Raw genomic sequence first — 19,537 nt, forward strand, 5'->3', positions numbered from 1 at the left:
GCACCACCTTTAACACTTACAAGACTTTCTGAATTCATGACTTTAATCTTGGCCTTTCCTTCCCTTTCTTGCTGGCTCAGTGGTGCATTTAAAGGGCCTTTAAAAAAATCCTGTATCAAGCGTTTGTAAGTGTTGTGTACAGGGACAGCTTTTAAGGATCTACTCTGTAACTTGTCGGAACCAACGCATCATTCCACTGTTAATAACTTATGCATGGTAGCCCAGAGGACTACTTTCTGGTTCATCTCTATAACCCACTAAACTGTATGACCTTGTACAACCTCTATAAGTCTCAGGTTTTCTGAGTTTCCTAACCTGGGGACTCTTTCTTTATTAGATCCTTTAAAGGAGAAATCTTCTTAAACTTGTTTAACCTCCTTCTAGGAAGAGATTTAGCATTCCTGATGAAACCCTTAAATTTTGGTAAACTTTAATGAGATTAAGACTTGTGGGAAACACACCTTCTTGACTATCAGCTGAAAGACAGTCTAAAAACAACTTTAACTATACCTTTTTTCTTTTTCTGTATATTCTCTTTTCATTTTTCTTTCCCTGTAAAATACCCCTACCACTAAGAGTGGATCTTTGAATTGGCTTCCTGCAATGTTTTCCTCTTGCAACAAGACAGAACTAAAACTATGATATACGCTTATCACTGAATAGTCCGAAAAGTTCTCATTAACAAATCTTTACTTTTTAAAAGAATTTAAATGAATTACCTTTATTTTCAACTTCCAGCTATAAGTTTAGAGGCACTATACACAAACCAGACTGTCTTATTTTCTACTGGTAATTAGATATTCCTGAACTGCGAGGGTATTCTATTACCTTCCAAAAAGAACCTTTTTCTGTTTAAAATTTTTGTGCAAATTGGAAAACAAAATGTAGCTTGAAAAGTTTAAATGGAAATGTTTAGATCAGGCATGAATTTAAGTTGCATTTTCTGTTGGTATGCAAATTTGGGGATTATTCTGGCCAGGCATCCCCCAATATTCATTATTATGTTAATCAGAAGAAACATTACATTTTTAATACATGGGGCTCCCTGTGAAGAAACTGAGGCCTGGCTACATGGGGAAAAAACAAAAAAAGGACTTTTCTAACTGCTTGTAGTTCATTGTTGATTATGTAAGGTTGAAATAACATTTTGGTAATTTAGCTGAAAAGTAATAAAAATTAAGCACTAGAGTGTTAGAAGAACAAGATTTCTCACACAATGAATTTTAGTAAATCACTACCTATGCTTCAGTCCTTTCTCTAAAGTGAGGAGAACTGTAACTCAGCATTTGAATCAAAAATGAACTAGACTCAGGGGCTCCTGGCTGGCTCAGTTGGTAGAACAGGAGACTCTTGATCTTGGGGTTTGTAAGTTCAATCCCCAACCCCCACATTGGGTGCAGAGATTACTTAAAAATCAGATCTTAAAAAAAATGAACTGGGTTCATATTCCAGTTGAAACAGTTCCCAGTAGTTTTAACTTGGCCAAGCTCCTTATGCTCATTTATGGGGCAATTACATCCATATTTTAGGGTTGTCATGAGGATTAAGTGGTGTGTAACACGTGAACCAGACAAGAGTAAAGCATAGAGATATGGAGAGAATTCTTTTGAAGCCTATATATTAGATTGATGTATATTAATCTAGTTATTTAATAATTATTTTAACTTCTTAAAAAATGTCTCTACATTGTATCCCACTATTTCACTAGCAAGTATTACTATTTCTCCTTGCCTTTCAGGTCTACCACGTAAAGAATGTAAAATCTGTCAGTTACTTGATGTCAAAAACAGATAATCGCGAGTTCAGGAAAAGTCACCTGTATTTCAGTATGACTTCCTCAGGGTGTGTGTGTGTGTGTGTGTGTGTGTGTGTGTGTGTGTGTGTTTGCAATGAGACATGATTTGAAAAAGGAAAAGGACACTGTTGAAGCCATGGCCTTGAATAATTGAACTAAAAATCATGTAAGCAAAACAAAACCCCCAAACCCCCAAACCACACCAATATGGGAGGTCTAGTTCTTCTGAGCTCCTTGACACTTAGAGCTGCTGAAGGTAGCTTTTATAAAGAAATCGCCTTTGTGCAAAAAGTATTTTTTTAAAACTTCCTTGAGGGGGAATCGCATGTCTTACATGAGAATGCTGTGCTGCTACCTGGCTCCATGAAAATGAGAAGGGTCCAGACACATTATAGCTAATTTTAGAAGGCAGACACACCTTCGCTTATTTTTCTGTGACTCTCTCGCTCCCGGTCCTCAAGCGTTTGGATATACACATCACTAGATTCCCAAGAGTCAGGAGGTGGGAGTGGGGAGTTTCAATACAGAATATAGCTCTTGACATCATTTTGGTCTGACCAAGAAAAAGAAAGGAAGAGAAGAAAGAGGAGAGAGGAGGAGAAAGACGGGAAGAAGGAAAAGGGAGAGGGGTCAAGAAAGAAAGGAAACCAAAAAGGGAAGGGACAGAACAAAACAAATAGGAAAGGAAGGAAGCTGGGATGGAGGGAGGAGAAGGAGAGCGAAAGAAGAATGTGAGAAGAGAATCATTTTGGTCTCAGGTTGACTAGGGAGAGCAACAGAACCTTCATCAGCACTACACATTCTCGAAGAGGCGATGCATTGTTTTCTTGAAAGCCCCGACGCTAAGCAATTCCAAGAATGTTTGGCAAAGCCCTTTTGGGAAGGGTGAGGTGGGGGGGCTTTCTCGCACGCACGCACACCCGGCCCCCACACACGATGTGACAGGGTTCGGGAGACCTAGCGGAAACCTTCAGGTCACCCAGGGAACTGCTCCTCTCGCTCGTCCTGCGGCGGGGGGGACGGGGGGGGGGGGTGAGAGCGCCGAGACGCGCGGGGCGCGGAGATGTGCAAGTGGCGAAGCTTGACCGCGCGCAGGCGGGAGCAGCCGCCCAACTCCCGGCGCGGGATCCGCTGAGAGGCCACGGTGAGTCCCTCCGGGTGCGGGTCCGAGGGATGCCCGGTTCCCCCTCGCTCCTTCGGCCCGGGCCGCCGCGGGGCCGGAACCTCCCTCGAGTCCGGCCTCGCTCGGCGCCGCCGCCGCCCGCCGCCCGGAGCCCGCGCCGCTCGGGGCGCGCTGGGGCGGACGCACGGACCGACCGGCGCTCGGCGGGGCTCCCCACGCTCGGCCCCGCGCGCTCATTGGTCGGGATGTGTCTGCTCAGCAGCCTCCAACTTCTCCCGAATCCCACTGGTGAGTCCTGGGAGAGCGAGCCCGCACCTGGGAGCTGGGGAGAAGGGTCCGAAGGGCGCGAGAGCACGGGCGGTGGGAGCCGGTGGGACGGGCACGGGGCGGGCACAGCCGACCGAGGGCAGCGGCCGCCCGGGAGGCGCACGGAGCAGGGGCAGCGGCTCGGCTCCGGCGCAATCGAGCGCCCGGGACCCCGCGGCCGTGGGCGAGGGAGGCGTGCCCTGGGAAGGTGCCGCATCTGAGACTCGAAGAGTGAGGGAAGGGGCGAAGAGGGTGACCTGGAGGAGGGGTCTGCGAGTGATGTGGGGTCGAGTCTTCGGGTTCATTTCCACAGCTCCCTGCAGCCTCTGCCTCGGGGAGTTATGTTTGGTTGCCGGGATCAGCGCTACCAAATTGCAGGGGGTCTGATCTGGGGGCTGGGAATTTGCCATTCCGCTGTTACAGACACGGATTTTTTTTTTTTTTTTTAAGCAAGGTTTGTTTTCATTTTGGTCTCTATCGGATTTTCTCATTTGTAACTCACTTTTCTGTTTTTACTTTTCCTAACCTGAAGATCCTTTCATTACCCTAGCTCTTCATCTTGCCTTAACCTTAGCTCGCTATTATATAATTTATGCTGATAGCGTGCTTAAATCACAGAGGGTTGGTTGGCGGGAGCAGGGGGGAGTTCCTAGGTAGGTGAAAGTTTTCTTACCTCATTGGCCTCAGTGTATTTGTATTATTCGAAAATAAGGGTAATTGCAACCAAACGTTCCTCTTTAGCCACTTGATTGAGTCTGTTCCTCCCCCATAGGTGATGCAAATGGTAATTTTATTAAACTGGAAAGTAGTACCTGACGTGCAGTGTCAGCATTGGGGAGCTGCCAATCGGCAGGCCGGCTTTGGAGGCTTGCAGCGTCTTCACTCTTGCATTATTTCTGGGCCCCAGCACTTAACAAAAATTTGTCCGGTACTTTCTTGAACTCGCTGCTGTGACTTCTGTTGAAAAGCTGCACGGCATATGGGAGTGATGTGGTTGTTACTTTGTGTCCAGACCCCCGGGAACACCTACACAGTAATGTCCTGGGGAAAAAAGGAGATGGTTTCTCTCTTGACCTGCCTCTTCAGCCTCCGCAGCTACAGCCTAAATATGCAACCTGTCTCTCCTGCTTCCTGTGCCTCAGTTTCCATAACACAAGATTGTTTTAATAGTGTACCCTCAGGACTTGCAGAAATGCTAATGTGGAAAAGTGCTGTGAAGATGAAAATCGCTTAGGTTTATAGACTTCCCTTTAACAAAGCAGTTATCCTGTAGGTTGATTTGACTCTATTCTCAACTGGTGTAAGAATTGCTGCTTTATATTGCTTTGGAATGCTGTTTCTACTTAAGCAAAATAATCATTCTTTTGGTAATGTTATTTAGCTGAAGTTGGCAGATTTCTTGTTGGGTTAGACCTCCTAAATCTCTGTTCTCTCCTCTGGAAGTGTCTCCTTTTTGGTTGAAACTTTCTGACCATATCTCCAATTGAGATGTACTATTTTAAACATGTAGGTATTTTGGGGTGGGGGGCATATCCTGCTTTATATGGAACTATAAGTATCAACTTTATAATTTTTTTTGTATCCTTTTGCCCTCTTCCCTCCCTTCTCTAAAATGGGGTTGGATGTAGTTGACTTGAATATTCTGTATCTAGGGGGTTGGTGATTGATCTTGGTGTTCAAGATTCTGGCTCCTGTTTTCTTATAGGAACATAGTGAATCCACTAGAAGTGTCTGGAAATGAATGGCAAAGTTAACCAGGAAGTTAAACTTGTATCATTTCTCCTTTTGCTCAGTGCTGTTCAAAATTGCTACTTAGGAGCAAAAGAAAAAAAAAAAATCAGTGTGTTTACAAGAGGGGCAGATGGAGGGTTTGCAGGTGATTCAAAGATGATATTCTTTTGATGCAGGTAAAAGGGCTAACAGCTGTAGTCACTGCCTTTATTTCCCTGTAACAATTTCTGGAGTCTTAGGTGCAGAACCATTAAAAGCCCAGCTGCCTCTGTACCCCAGTCTCAAGGGTAAGGAGAAGTGAGGGAAAAGTAACCTAGACGGGAGAAAGACATGCCTGCCTACCAGTTTTCTGAAGTTGGAAGCCTGGTGGAGCCAAAGAGCACCTTTAATTTAACCCTGTGGCTACCCTGGTTCCTGGCCCTAAGTTTTACTACAGAAACTGATTGTTGTTTCTCAGAGAGAACTAAAATGAGAAGTGGATCAGGGCGCCTGGGTGGCTCAGTTGGTTGGGCGACCGACTTCGGCTCAGGTCATGATCTCACAGTTTGTGGGTTCGAGCCCCATGTTGGGCTCTGTGCTGACAGCTCAGAGCCTGGAGCTTATTTAAGATTCTGTGTCTCCCCCTCTCTCTGCTCCTCCCCTGCTCACGCTCTGTGTCTCTTGGTCTCTCAATAATAAATAAATGTTAAAAAAAAATTTTTTTTAATGAGAAGTGGATCGTATTATTTCAGGGAAACTTGGCTAGATTGTCTTCTGAAATATTAGAGCAGGAAGACAAATGCTCATGAAAGGCAAATGTGATTAATATTCAGATGCTGTTTACGCCACTCTTGAATTCTTCTGGGGAAACTGGGAAAATTATTCTTTTTATTGTTTACCTCTCTGAATGGTGTCCAAGTATTAAATTTGGTCCCATCTTTTCTTTCCCCAATTACCATCCGTATTAAAACTCCAAGGGCCACGATCAATGCAATTCCATATCATAACCCCAGGGTCTGTGAGACTAAGCCAACATGAGTTACATAACCATTAAGTAAGACATTTTAACATTCAGGTACATTACATCCCACTTTTATTGAGCAGACACAGTTTTCATGGTCTAATAAAATATTTTTATTTGATAGTCTGTCCTTGGTTATAGCCTCCTGTAATCAAGAGGACAGCGCGCTTAAGACTTTGTATCCAGAACTCTAAAGTCCAGCTGTGGTTCACTTATTAATAACTCACTGGGGAGATTAAATTCCTAGCTATCAGTGGGATCTCCCAGTCCACACTTCAAATGTAGAATCCATTTTCTACTTTATCCTGTGCCTCAGTTTCCACAAAACATACCATCAGGCAAATTGTGGGTATTCAACAAAGATCTTTAGGAGTATTTCTGAGGAGTCACTTCCTCTAGGAACTAAGTTATATGCTTAATTGTTATAAAGTTATAAACAGCTAATCTGTTAGTTTATGATGCCCTTTTCTACAGTCATGCAGAAAAATTGAAGTTGGAGCTTTGGTGGATGGTCAATAAAGAACCACGAGGGCTCTAAAAGAAACCTAATGAAATTTAATATTTAGGCTTTCATCCCCTTAACTTCCCTCCCCCTTCCCAAAACTTCTGCAATAAGATCTAAAATAGCTTTTATTGTGTGATGATATGATACATTTTTATTTCAAACAGTGACCAAATGTGTTCTCTGTAAAGAACATTTACTAGTTTTGTAGTGGGGAAAGTTCCCTGAGTTTTATGTGCCTCGGTTTCCTAAAGTATAGAATTGGAATATTAATACCCACCTTACAAAGATTAAAATAATCAGCACAGGTAAAGCACTAAGAACTAGTGACTGACACACAGGAAGCACTCAACAAATGTCAGCTATTATTAGAAGTATTAATATTAATTTTAATATACGTTAAGTAAGTATCTTAACAATTGTTACCCTGACCTGCAAGGAGGGTTTTTTAATGCATATATTTTTTTCTTCTTCAGTCCCACGAAGAAACAGTGGTTAAGGTTAACAGCTATCTCTGGGTGTAAACCACTGACTTTTGGTTCACTGAGTGACCATCAGAATGTTGTCTAACCAGTTAATAGATACCCACATCAGCAGTAGCTGTAATTTTGAGCTTGTAAAAATAAAAGTTGTTTTTAAGACTAAAAACAAGGGGTGCCTGGGTGGCTCAGTCGGTTAAGCGTCAGACTGCGGTTCAGGTCATGATCTCGCAGTTCGTGAGTTCGAGTCCCGTCAGGCTCTGAGCTGTGCTGACAGCTCAGAGCCTGGAGCCTGCTTCAGATTCCGTGTCTCCCTCTCTCTCTGCCCCTCCCCTGCTCATGCTCTGTCCCCGTCTGTCTCAAAAATAAATAAAACATCGGGGTACCTGGGTGGCGCAGTCGGTTAAGCGTCCGACTTCAGCCAGGTCATGATCTCGCGGTCCGTGAGTTCGAGCCCCCCCGGTCAGGCTCTGGGCTGATGGCTCAGAGCCTGGAGCCTGTTTCCGATTCTGTGTCTCCCTCTCTCTCTGCCCCTCCCCCGTTCATGCTCTGTCTCTCTCTGTCCCAAAAATAAATAAACGTTGAAAAAATAAATAAATAAATAAATAAATAAATAAATAAATAAATAAATAAAACATTAAAAAAAAAAGACTAAAAATAAGCTATCACAAGTGTTTGTTCCTTTTTGTTTTTATCTGTATTCATATTTCAAATTACTGCTTAGTCAAAACCTCAAAGTATTAGTCATTGATTTCCATGCTTATGAAGGAAACCATTGGAGCAAGATATAAAATTCACCTTTGACGTTGTCCAAAGTTCAGAAGGGTGAGTTTAAAACTTTGCTTTATGATGGTACAGCAATTATTTGCTTATGAACTGCCATAGGAATCTTATGTGAGTATTTAGCTAAGTCTTCTTGTCTAATTTTGTTTGGATCTTTACTGTTATTTAAAAAAAAAAATTGTGACTGATCATGTCAAATTCATTGGCTCTATACTCTGTTTTCAGAATCAAAATTCTGACTTTCAACAACAGCAGAACTTGATTTCTTACTTAAAATTAATTAGTCATTTACTTTTATCTAGCCACATTAGCATTTGGAAAGTTGTACATACATTTTCTCTTCTTTTTATCTATGTATTAGTTTGTTGTTGGTAGTATTTAAAGACTTAACAAAAATTTTTTTTCCAGATTTTAGGTGATGGGCAAATCAGAAAGTCAGATGGATATAACTGATATCAACACTCCAAGGCCAAAGAAACAACGATGGACCTCACTGGAGATCAGTCTCTCCGTCCTTGTCCTGCTCCTTACCATCATCGCCGTGACGATGATCGCACTCTATGCAACCTATGATGGTGAGTGACTCCCACACCTGTGCACACAAAAATGCACAAGAGAGTGAAATCTTCATCTTACGCCTTTTTCGTCTACCAAGCAAATGTGTTATGGAGAGAGATACTTAAGGATGGTGGTAGAAAGATTTCTTCATAAAATGTAACATCAATATGTCGAAACAGTTAACTCTGACTGAAGTACAATGTCTTTTATGTTTGAGCTAAGTTATTAATTGCCAAGTATATTTAGTGCACTCATGCTTATTTTATAAGGATTCTAGTGTATAATTTTATTTGATTAAAGTATACACCATTTTGTGGCCAGCTTCAATTAGTGAAATTTGTTGTGTCATTGAAATTCTAAAGGGCTTCACAGGAATCTAAGAGGTCTAATTTGAGTCTTAGCAGTTTTCACAATAAGGATTAGAAAAGATTGGTTCCTTAATAGGGGGAAAAAAAAATTACCATACTAAAACAACTGATTATTTCAATTTAGGAGATCTAGGGCTTAGTGAGTAGCGATGATACAATAAATTGGTTTTTTTCACAATAAAGTGTTCAAGTTTACCTATTTATTTACCTATTTTATTTCTCTATGTTCTTTCTAACTATTGGCAATGACATACAATACTCAGGTTTTAGTTCTTGCTTTAAGGAATTTATTATTTAATTGGCAGTTTTTAAAAGAACAGAATATAGGGAGAAATTACAAACCCGCATTGCAGATATTTATGCATATTCCCTTCTTTTTCTAGATGGCATTTGCAAGTCGTCAGACTGCATAAAATCAGGTAAGAAGATGGTTTTCAAATGGAATAGTTTTGCAAGTAACGTATTAACATTTAAAAATCAAATGCTAATAGACAAATATCTCTATATTTCCTTTGTGTATACTTTTATTTATTATAGATCATTTATTTATAGTCAAGGAAAATCCAAAAGTACTTAAGTACTAGGTAAATTAGCTAGTTTATTCTAAAAAAGAATTTGCTCTTTCCAGCTCTGGAGTGTGTGGTAAGGGTGATAGAGGACTGTATCTCTAGCTTCTTGGAGTTTACCAGGTAGTTGGAGAAAGACAACACACTGAAATGGCGAGAGCATCATATGATCATGGTGACTTCTCGATGCAGGTGATCAGAGATCAGAGGGGAGTGTTGTGTGAAAGCCAGTTGGAGAAGAGAGATTTGGGAGGGGCCTTGATATGGGCTAAGGGTTAGAAGTACAGGTATAGAAGAGGGAATTCCAAGTAAGGACAGAGAACAGGAATCAATCATGTTGTTGAGAAACAGTGAATATATAGGCTTGATAGATAGGGCCACGTGATGGAGAGCTTTGGAAATGCATGTGTTAGCTTTGATGTTGTAATGAAGGAGAAACGGATATTTTCCAGGACAGATCATTCAGTAAGGCAAAGCCGAAAGATGATTCTGGGAGTGCGGGGTTGGGTGGATTCAGTGAAAAGTGATGAGCCAGAGAGGGTGGGCAGGTAGGGACTGCTGCTGTAATGGAGGGGTGCCTTGAGGAGCAGCTTAGAGTGGTATGAGAGAGCCCTGTGACCACATGAAGGGAGAATTGGATGACTCAGTGGAACAGTATTGCTAAGTGAAGAATATGAATGATCTGAAAATAATGCCAAGTTTTGGGGCACCTGGGTGGCTCAGTCAGGTAAGCGTCTGACTCTTGGTTTTGGCTTGGGTCATGATCTCACGGTTTGTAAGTTTGAGCCCCGCATCAGCTCTGCACTGATGGTACGGAGCCTACTTGGGATTCTCTCTCTCTCTGCCCCTCCCGTGCCCTGTAAATAAATAAATAAACTTTAAAAAAAGAAAAAAAGAAAATGATCTGATCCCAAGTTTTAAAATCTACGGGACTCAGGAAAATGGTAACCATGCGCACAGAAATAGAGAAGTTTGGAGGTAAATTTGTTTAAGGGAGAGATGTGATTAATATAGATTTGGACAGGTTGGGTCTAAGCCAGGGGTTATGCACAAGTGGGTATAGACGGCAAGAGGGTAGAGATGGAGTGTAGGAAGATCTCTCGTGTGGGTCATTTAGGATCTGTCCAGGAGCCATAGGTGAAGCCTTGTGGGGTATTTGGGTTCTTAAAAGGAGATGAGCTACAAGGGCTGAACTTAAGGGGACATCAAGAGTTAGAGTACAAGGAAAAGAAAAGTCAGAGAAGGGAACCGAGAAAGTGTGTGGAGTTATAAGCTGTCACATCAATTAGAGAGTGGTGAAAAAGAGAAGAGCATTTGACAAGAAGAAGGTGGTAGCTGGGTGCAACAGCCTGGGATATGAACACTATTTACCTCCTGTCTCCTTTGTCAGGAGATTCTAGACCTCTTTTCTAATGTTCACATGTCTTCTAGGAAATAACCTGTCCCAAATGATTTTGAACCATTTCCTATTAGATGGTTTTATCTGGGTTTTTGTTATGCATTGACCTTTGCAAAATAATGATGAGAAAATATCTTGGGATTTTAGGTGATAGTTTAATGTTCTGAATGTTTGCCCTTTGCTCTTCTGTATATTGCTTTTTGATGTTTTTATTGCTGTAGTTGCTCTGGATCTCATGTGCACTGACAGGACACCTGAGATATGATGTGGGTGACTGGAGGGAGGCCTGATTGGGACATTAGCCACTGGTTGCTCAACATACTAACAGTCACTTGCCCACCCAAGGGCTTTCCAGAAACAAAAGAAGTTTCTTTATTCCCCAGAAAATGGCTGCACAGATCCCTTGGCTGGGAGATGTCCAGGGGCACTGTGCCAGAGTTGGTATGTGCCCAAGTTGTCAAAGTTATCATTTGCTCATCCCCCACTTTTCTTTTATTATATGCTCATTCTTATCCTGTTTTGAGAAACTCCCACTTATGTATTGACCTCTAATTGTCTCCAAGTTTCTCTGTCCTTAATACACTTGACATGTCTTCTAAGTCTCTTAATCTATAGGTTCTCTTTCACACTTAGTCTCTCATTCTCTTTCTCTTTAATTTTAATACAAAGAAATGGAATTTAAAAAAATGTTTTAATGTTCATTTTTGAGAGACAGATAGAGTCGAGTGGGAGAGGGGCAGAGAGAGGGAGACAAAGAATCCAAAGCAGGCTCCAGGCTCTGAGCTGTCAGCATAGAGCCCGACATGGGGCTCAAACCCATGAACCTCGAGATCATGACCTGAGCTGAAGTCAGATGCTTAACTGGCTGAGCTACCTGGGTACCGTGAAGAAATGGAATTTTTTAACTAGGCGGACATAGAGAGGCTGGGCAGGCTCATCTAGTGGTACCTACCCCAATTAGCAATGTGATATCTGGAATCTGGAATCTTAGGTGTGATTTACTGCTTAGGGATTGGACTTCGGCTTTTTTTTCTTAAAGTGGTGTTTGAGAAATCTCAATTCATTAAGACATATTTAACATGTATCCTTTCATTGTAGCTTAGAAATCATACCAAATGTAAAACACCTTAGAGAATTGTACCTTGGCAGGGAAATGTATACAATAGAAATAGTGTCAGTGGTAAACAAAGTTGCTGAATAACTGTGATCTTCTTTATTTGGCTCTGTTTGTTTACAAGCTGTTAAAATACTTTCATATTGCTAGTTACTGTTCTTCCTGGGAGGAAAAATGAAGATTGAAACTCACCCTTATGGGTACAGTATTCACACTCGTGCCCACTTACACACCCACAGTTCCCTGCTTGTTAGTCAACCTTTTCTGCCATAAAAGATACAACTACTGTTTTTAGTTAGCAGCTCAAATTGGGGCGCCTGGGTGGCTCAGTTGGTTAAGCATCTGACTCTTGATTTCGGCTCACGGTTTCGTGAGCTGGAGCCCCATGTGGGTTCTGTACTGACAGCACAGAGCCTGCTTGAGATTCTCTCTCTTTCTCTGCCCCTCCCCCACTCGCACTCTTTGTCTCAAAATAAATAAACTTAAAAAAAGTTGCTGCAAATTAACAAAATTCTAGGGGAATTCTTAGACAGAAAAAAGTATTAAAGAAAAATGAATGAGCAGTGAATGGAAAGGAAAAGAAACATGGGGAAAAAAAGATGTTGAAAAGAATATAAGGTCTCCTACCAACAATTTCTAGATTGCTTTAAAAAGACTGGGAGAGGGGTGCCTGGGTGACTCAGTAGGTTAAACGTCAACTTCAGTTCAGGTCATGATCTCACGGTTCATGGGTTTGAGCCCCGTGTCAGGCTTTGTTCTGACAGCTCAGAGCGTGTAGCCTGCTTTAGATTCTGTGTGTGTCTCTCTCTCTGTTCCTCCCCCGCTCACTCTCTCTCTCTCTCTCTCTCTCTCTCTCTCAAAAATAAATAAACATTGAAAAAATTTTTAAAAGAATGACTGGGAGAGGGGCTCCTGGGTGGCTCAGTCGGTTAAATGTCTGACTCTTGATTTCGGCTTAGATCATGATCTCATGGTTCATGACCTTGCATCCAGCGTTGGGATCTGTGTTGACAACATGGAGCCTTCTTGGGATTCTCTCTCTCCCTCTCTCTCTCTGCCCCTCCCCCTGCTTGAAATCTCTCTTTCTCTCAAAATAAATAAATAAGCATTAAAATAGATACATACAAAGACTGGGAGAATTCAACCCTGAGCACAGAGATGGATAAGAATTGGAAAAGTAGGTATTGAGAGCCAAGGTGCTTACTTTAAGTAAAAGTTGGTTCTAACTTATGTTTTTCTCTTGATAGATGAGGATGTCATAGCAAGTGTACTTCTCTGATCCTTTCAAGTCAAGGGATAGATATCAGGTCATACGAAGGCAAAAATGTAGATCATCTTGAAATCTGTTTGGTGTTAGGTACTTTAAATCTGAGAATCTATGAGTTTTAATATTTATAACATACATAAATTATGTTTATAATACATACTTAAGGATAATTTACATGTATATGAAATGCACCAGTATGAAAGATTATACCAACCTAAAATAAAAGAAACACTACTTAACAAATAACAAGTTAAGGTAGTGTTCAAAACCCTACTATTAAAGCATGAGTAATGTTATTCATCTCTTATTTACTATATAAGATTGTCAAAACATGGAGTTATAGAGCTTGCTTGTGATATCTCAAACTTCTCCATATACATCTAAATCCTGAAACTGGTTTCCATTGTATTGTAACCTTACTAGCTCGGAAGATTTCAAGGGATCACATGCTTTAAATCAGGGTTTCTCAGCTTCATCACTGTTGCCATTTTGGCCTGGATAATTCTTTGTCGGGGTGAGGAGGCCGTCCTGTGCATTAAAAGATGTTTAGCAACATCCCTGACCTCTTACCCACTAGATGTCTAGTACCATTCCCTTCCCAACTTGTGACAACCAAAAAATGTCTCCAGATACTGCCATTGTCCCCTTGGGACATCAGAGCCACCTCCAATTAGGTGCCACTGGCTTGAATGATCTCAAGAGATCATCCAGTGCTTTTCCCATTGTGGTGGGTGGAATAATGCCTCCCTAAAGATATCCACTTCCTATCCCTGGATCCTGCGAATATATTACCTTATATTGGGGGGGGGGGGGAAGGACTTTGCAAATTTAACTTAAGAATCTTGAAATGGGGAGATTATCCTGAATTATTTGGATGGATTTATGTAATCATAAGCATGCTTATAAGGGGAAGGGAGCAGAAGGGTAGAATCAGAGAAAGGGATATGACTAAAGCAGTGCAAAAAGCAGAGGTTGGAATGATACAGCCCCAAGCCAAGAAATGTGTGCCGCCTCGAGAAGCTGGGAGGGGAAAGGAACGGTTCTCTCTTACAGCATCCAGACAGAGTACAGTGCTGGCAACCCTTCTTGGGACTGCACGACAGGAAATTTGTGCTGCTTTAAGCCATTAAGTTTGTGGTAATTTGTTATAGCAGTGAGAGGGAACTTCTAATACACCCTCCATCATTCCTTTATTTTCAGACTGTTGGTAAGGAATTAAAATATGCACATACATACATGCACAAGCGTTTCCCACCACGCTGCTGCTTTATTACTAAATGGAGGTGTGTGATATAGAGTATGGGGAAGGAATGTTAAATAGATTTACAGGGGAGTATAATAATAGAATATAGGAGAAGAATAGAATAGAATAGAATAGAATAGAATAGAATAGAATAGAATAGAAAGAGACGATAATAAAAGAAAGTAATAATAGTTAACACTGAAGAGTCATTTGTCTGACACTATTATAAGCAGTTTATATGTATCGATATGTTTGATTCTTACAATGACCCTGTGAGGTAGGTACCATTATATCTTATTTTTATAAATGAACAAACTTGGCCTGGGATGCCAGCCCAGGTAGCCTGATTCTGGAGCTCGTAATGGTGACCATTCCTCCGTGTTGCCTCGAAGGAGACTAGGAGTCTATCAAACTTTTAATACCCAATGTCTTTACATTGTATGAAAGCAGATTGCCTCCCCTCCTGCTAGAACCTAATGCTAAGAGGCATAAGATGACTCTCGGAGAGTTGAAATAATTAAATCCAGACTGAGAAGGAGGAGAACGAATATCTCTCCACTCCAGAAAACAGCTATTTTACTGAGAACAGTGAGCAGCTTCATCAGTGATTTTAGTACATCAAATACAACTGCAATTGTGTGGTCTTAAAGAAGCAAATATTAACAGTGTTGTCTTAGACTCTTTGGGGGATGGAGAAGCCAAGTTAAGATACATGAGCAATACAATGCACAAGAGAGAGAGAAAGACTGTCTTTACAATTGTGCAGGTTGTATACTGCATAATCATGGTAGCCCGAGAGACACCGAGAGACAGGTTCATGGAGCATCAAGCCTTAGATAAAATCTCTCAGAACTATTCATTTCCTTTCCTTTAAATCTCTACTCACCAAGCAAACTTTTTTTTTCCTACCAAGCAAACTTTTGATAAGTACTTAATTATTAATAGAAGGAAAGGAGGCATTCTGTTCACTTGAAAGATATATTCAGCATGGTGAGATAATGTATTCATATTCAGAGTATGAACCTTCAAATTTCTGCTCATTTTTGTAAGGGTCAGATTCTGGTAATGCCCTGGGTGAAGTATCTTGGCACCAACTGGCCTTTTCCTGGCAGCAACAGGAAAAGGTCTCTCACTGTTGGCCACGGTCTCTCCTTTCTTGCCTGTTAACACCCCATGAAGCCTCCATGAAGAAAAATGGCACAACTAGATAAGTACAAGAAAGACTGCAGACTGACTCTTCAGGGCTACCAGGTGTGTAGCAACCTTTCGGAGTAGGAGATGAGGCTATTTTATTTTGTAATTAAGTTTGAGAAAAATCCTTCGGGCTAGCAGGTATCTTAGTAGAAAGCTGGCTGAGACACACCTTTGTTCATGTAAATGTGGCATGTGGCAGTTTGCTTTGGGCAGCTTTCCCCACACCATTCTCCCGACTATTGTGTAGCAATACTTCCTTGAAAATTTCCCCGGTCAAAATTAGCATCTGTCAATCAAATCCTTTCCAAGAAGGGAATCAATTATGTGATAAAAACAAACATATGTAACATATTTTTCTTACCTTCTGGGTAGAATTTAAGCAGTGGTACACCATTATTTTATTTTTTTTCCTTAATGCACGGCCAAGGTATGGAAAACATAGATAAGTTGAATGAAATGGTTAAAGGGAAGGAAATTTAGCAATGCCTGGTAAGCTTATTTGGAATCCTAAGGTTTGTTTCACAGCTGTGAACATCACCTATATATAAAGGAGAGTGGATATAAACTCTGCTTTGGCTAGGATGAGGCCTCTGGCTTTACACTCACTTAACATTGCAGAGTGAGAGGTATGGCTGTAGTTCAAGGGTCTTGCTTTGTTCTGTTCCTCAGCAAACTGTGGGGTGGCAAGTGCTTTCCAATAAGCCTTTGATATAATATGAAGATCAAGTTGATAATATTAGTAGATTATTTAAGGGAAATTGAAAAATAGAGAATTAAAAATTCATAAGGGGACAGTTCCCAAACGCTTGAATCCTGAAAGATTTCATTCTCTCCCGATTGTTCAGAAAAGGAGATACAGTAGAGTGGGCGGGGGGGGGGGGGGGGGGGCACGCGCAGGGTGGGGGCAAGGAACTAGTTTTTATCCTATGACTGACTGACTGAAAACCAGGATATATTCTCTCTATTCAACATACCCTCACCTTATAACCATCAGAAAGGCTGTAATTAATAAATAAATAAATGAATAAATGAATAAATAAATAAATAAATAAATAAAGGCGCCCAGGTGGTTCAGTTGATTAGGCATCCAACTCTTGGTACCAGCTTAGGTCATGATCTCACAGTTTGTGGGATTGAGCCCCGCATTGGGCTCAATGCTAACAGCATGGAACCTGTTTGGGATTCTCTTCCCTCACTCTCTGCCCCTCTCCCACTCACTCATACTTGCTTGCGTGGGCTCTCTCTCTCTCTCTCAAAATAAATAAATAAACACTAAAAAAAAAAGAGTATCAAGTGTTAGTGAGGATATAGAGACTGGAGACATCAAACATTGTTGGTGGGAATGGAAAAATACCTCAGTACCTCCCAGGTGAGTGTCTAAAAACCAATTGGGAAAGCATTTGGCGATTTTCATAAAAAGTTAAACATACTCTTTGCATATGACCAGCAATTTCATACCTAGGTATTTCCCTAAAAGAAATGAAAGCACATGTCCTCACAAGAATTTCTGTGTGATTGTTTATTATGGGATTATTCATAATAGCCAAAACATGGAAACAACCCAAATGTCTATCAACAGGTCAATGAACAAAGTAAGGTATAGCTGTAAACGGGAATACAACACAGCAATAAAAAGGAACAAACTATGACACATGCAATGGTATGCATGAACCTCAGACATTGTTAAGTGAAATAAACCAGACACGAAAACGTGCATATTATACAATTCCACTTACATGAAATTTTCAGAGAAGGCAAAATTAAAGAGGCAGAAGGCAGAACAGCTATTGCCTGGGGCTGGGAGTGGGGCAGGAATTGCAGCAAATGGGCCCTAGGGAGGCTTTTGGGTAATGGACACATTCTAAAGTTGGATTACAGTGATGGTTTTGTGCAACTGGATAATTTATTAAAAAGTGTTGGTTGAATTTTATGGTATGCAAATTGTAACTTAATAAAGCCATTGACAGACAAAACAAAACCACCCTCATCCCTTTTTTTATCTCTCCAGTGTCCATCTATTAATCATTATATTTTTTAACATTGCTTTTAATTTATTTATTTTTGAGAGAGAGAGAGACAGAGCACGAGCAGGGGAGGGGCAGAGAGAGAGGGAGACACAGAATCTGAAGCAGGCTCCAGGCTCTGAGCTGTCAGCACAGAGCCCAACGCGGGGCTTGAAACCACAAACTGTGAGATCATGACCTGACCCGAAGTCAGACGCTTAACCTACCGAGCCACCCAGGCGCCTCTAAGTAATTATATTTTGATCTTCTGCTTGCTATTAAGTGTTTAATCCCATTTTTGCAATTAAAAATGATTACATTTCCTTTTAAGTGTCTACCAGATCTTCACTAAATAACTCAAGCTTCTCAGTTTGAGTATCGATTATTGGATTGTATTAGGCTAATATTGATGAAAGTCTATGGAAACAGAAAATCAAGTAGGAGGTTAAAATTCAAAATTGGACATTGGAAACATTGTTTGCATGCACCGGGGGTTTCGCTTTCAGAGGGTGTCAGAGATGCATGTGATATCATAGGGCAAGGTAGGCCAGCCATTTCTGAAACAAAGTCAGAATATGGGGTCTACCGCAAAGCAGTTTGCTTTTGGAAATAATCCTGCTCTTGGAAAAAATGTGTTGGTTTCACATATGGGTTCTGTGAAATGTGTCCCGTTTCACCTTGACTGCTAGTAAGTCAAGAGTCAAATTTGTTTTCACCTTGTAATTATAAGACCTCTTTGTATACCATTTGATTCATTAGCATTATTCCTATCCTCTTTTTTCTTTCTCATCCAGTGTATATGAGTTAATTTATGTATCCCTGTAAGACCACTTTGAATTCATTTCAATAGGTTAATAATTGGATGAATAGAACATAGACAAATTCCAGAAGTAGATATGTGTAGAAGAAAGAATGTTAAATAGTAAGCTTTATTTCAAAGAGATACAAGTGTTATGAATAATTAAGGCACAATCTTTTGAAAGATTACTGCTCCTTTTTCCACTAAGCCAACTTAGCATGGGAGAGCAAAGATACAAGTTTTGGCCACATCCTGTGTTGTTAGCATGTGATCTTAATTAAGTCAGTTTAGCTTTCTGCATTTTATTTTCCTTATCTACAAAATTGGAATTACAGTGTCTCATTTTATAGAGAAACAGCAAAGACTAATAATGATAGTCCATTTCACATGACACATCCTTCATGGAGATGCACCGTAGGTATAATGCACCGATATATTCCATTTAATGTGTTTTTTTTCATGCAAGTTGCAGATGCCCTGTTTAGGCTATTTATTGAGAACCAAAAAGCAATCAACATATTTTTAAAGATGAAAGCATGGTCAAAAGAGAGGGAAGGAGAGAGAGAGAGAGAATGTTCTATATAGTCTATATATTCTATATAGTTCTATATAGTCTATATAGTCTCTATATTCTATATAGTTCTATATAGTCTATAGTCTATAATTTGTCATCCCTTATTAACATTTTCCTTGGCTTCTGTGCTCTATCGTAGCACAAGGTATGACAGGTCCGCCTGTGAATAAGTTAAAGTGTGCACAATCAGAAATGGGCACTTAGATCCACATTTCCTATAGAACAAAACTTACCATCAGGCACACTGATTTGAATCCATAGTTACTCCATGCTTGCCCTTGCACACTCTCTCTGTTATCCCTTCCCTCGCCACTCACTGACCCCAAAAGTAAATAAACCAGAGACCTGTGGCAATAAGAATAACTAGATCCTTGCTGTTCAAAGTGTGGCCCACAGACTGGCAGCATCAGCATCGGCATCAGCTGGGAAACTTGCAAAAGTGCAAATTCTCAGGCCCCACCTCAGACCTATTGAATCTGCAGCTGCATTTTTAGTGTAGTCCCCGGGAGAATAGTGTGCACAATAAAGTCTGAGAAGTGCTGAAGAATAGTGATTCTCAGCTACGGCTGCTTATTGGGATAATTTGGGAAGCTTTTAAAATATACCCATGCCAAACCATCTCACCTCCCTGACACACAAAGTTCTTGTTCCTTCAATGGAGTGGTCTCTGTTAGGGGTCAGAAGAAAAGCATTGTAAGTATATCAGTTGACATTAAGGTATATAGGAATTACC

At 40.8% G+C, this 19,537-nt stretch overlaps 1 protein-coding gene across 3 annotated transcripts in view; it reads left to right on the plus strand.

The window, feature by feature from the left end:
- The first annotated feature begins 2,848 nt into the window (after positions 1 to 2,848).
- MME (membrane metalloendopeptidase) overlaps positions 2,849 to 19,537 on the plus strand; it is a 100,455-nt gene continuing 83,766 nt past the window's right edge. Inside the window, exons 1-3 of one of the 3 annotated variants that reach the window (XM_047876513.1) lie at positions 2,849 to 2,939; positions 8,128 to 8,294; positions 9,029 to 9,064. In XM_047876513.1, coding sequence (XP_047732469.1) covers positions 8,138 to 8,294; positions 9,029 to 9,064 — 193 coding nt within the window. In that variant the 5' untranslated portion in view covers positions 2,849 to 2,939; positions 8,128 to 8,137. Of the gene's footprint in view, positions 2,940 to 3,431; positions 3,456 to 3,607; positions 3,679 to 8,127; positions 8,295 to 9,028; positions 9,065 to 19,537 lie in introns of those variants that run through there. The other 2 variants (XM_047876514.1, XM_047876511.1) reach the window with 2 other exon arrangements.

This window comes from Prionailurus viverrinus, chromosome C2, assembly GCF_022837055.1.
Source record: "Prionailurus viverrinus isolate Anna chromosome C2, UM_Priviv_1.0, whole genome shotgun sequence".
NCBI lineage: Eukaryota > Metazoa > Chordata > Mammalia > Carnivora > Felidae > Prionailurus > Prionailurus viverrinus.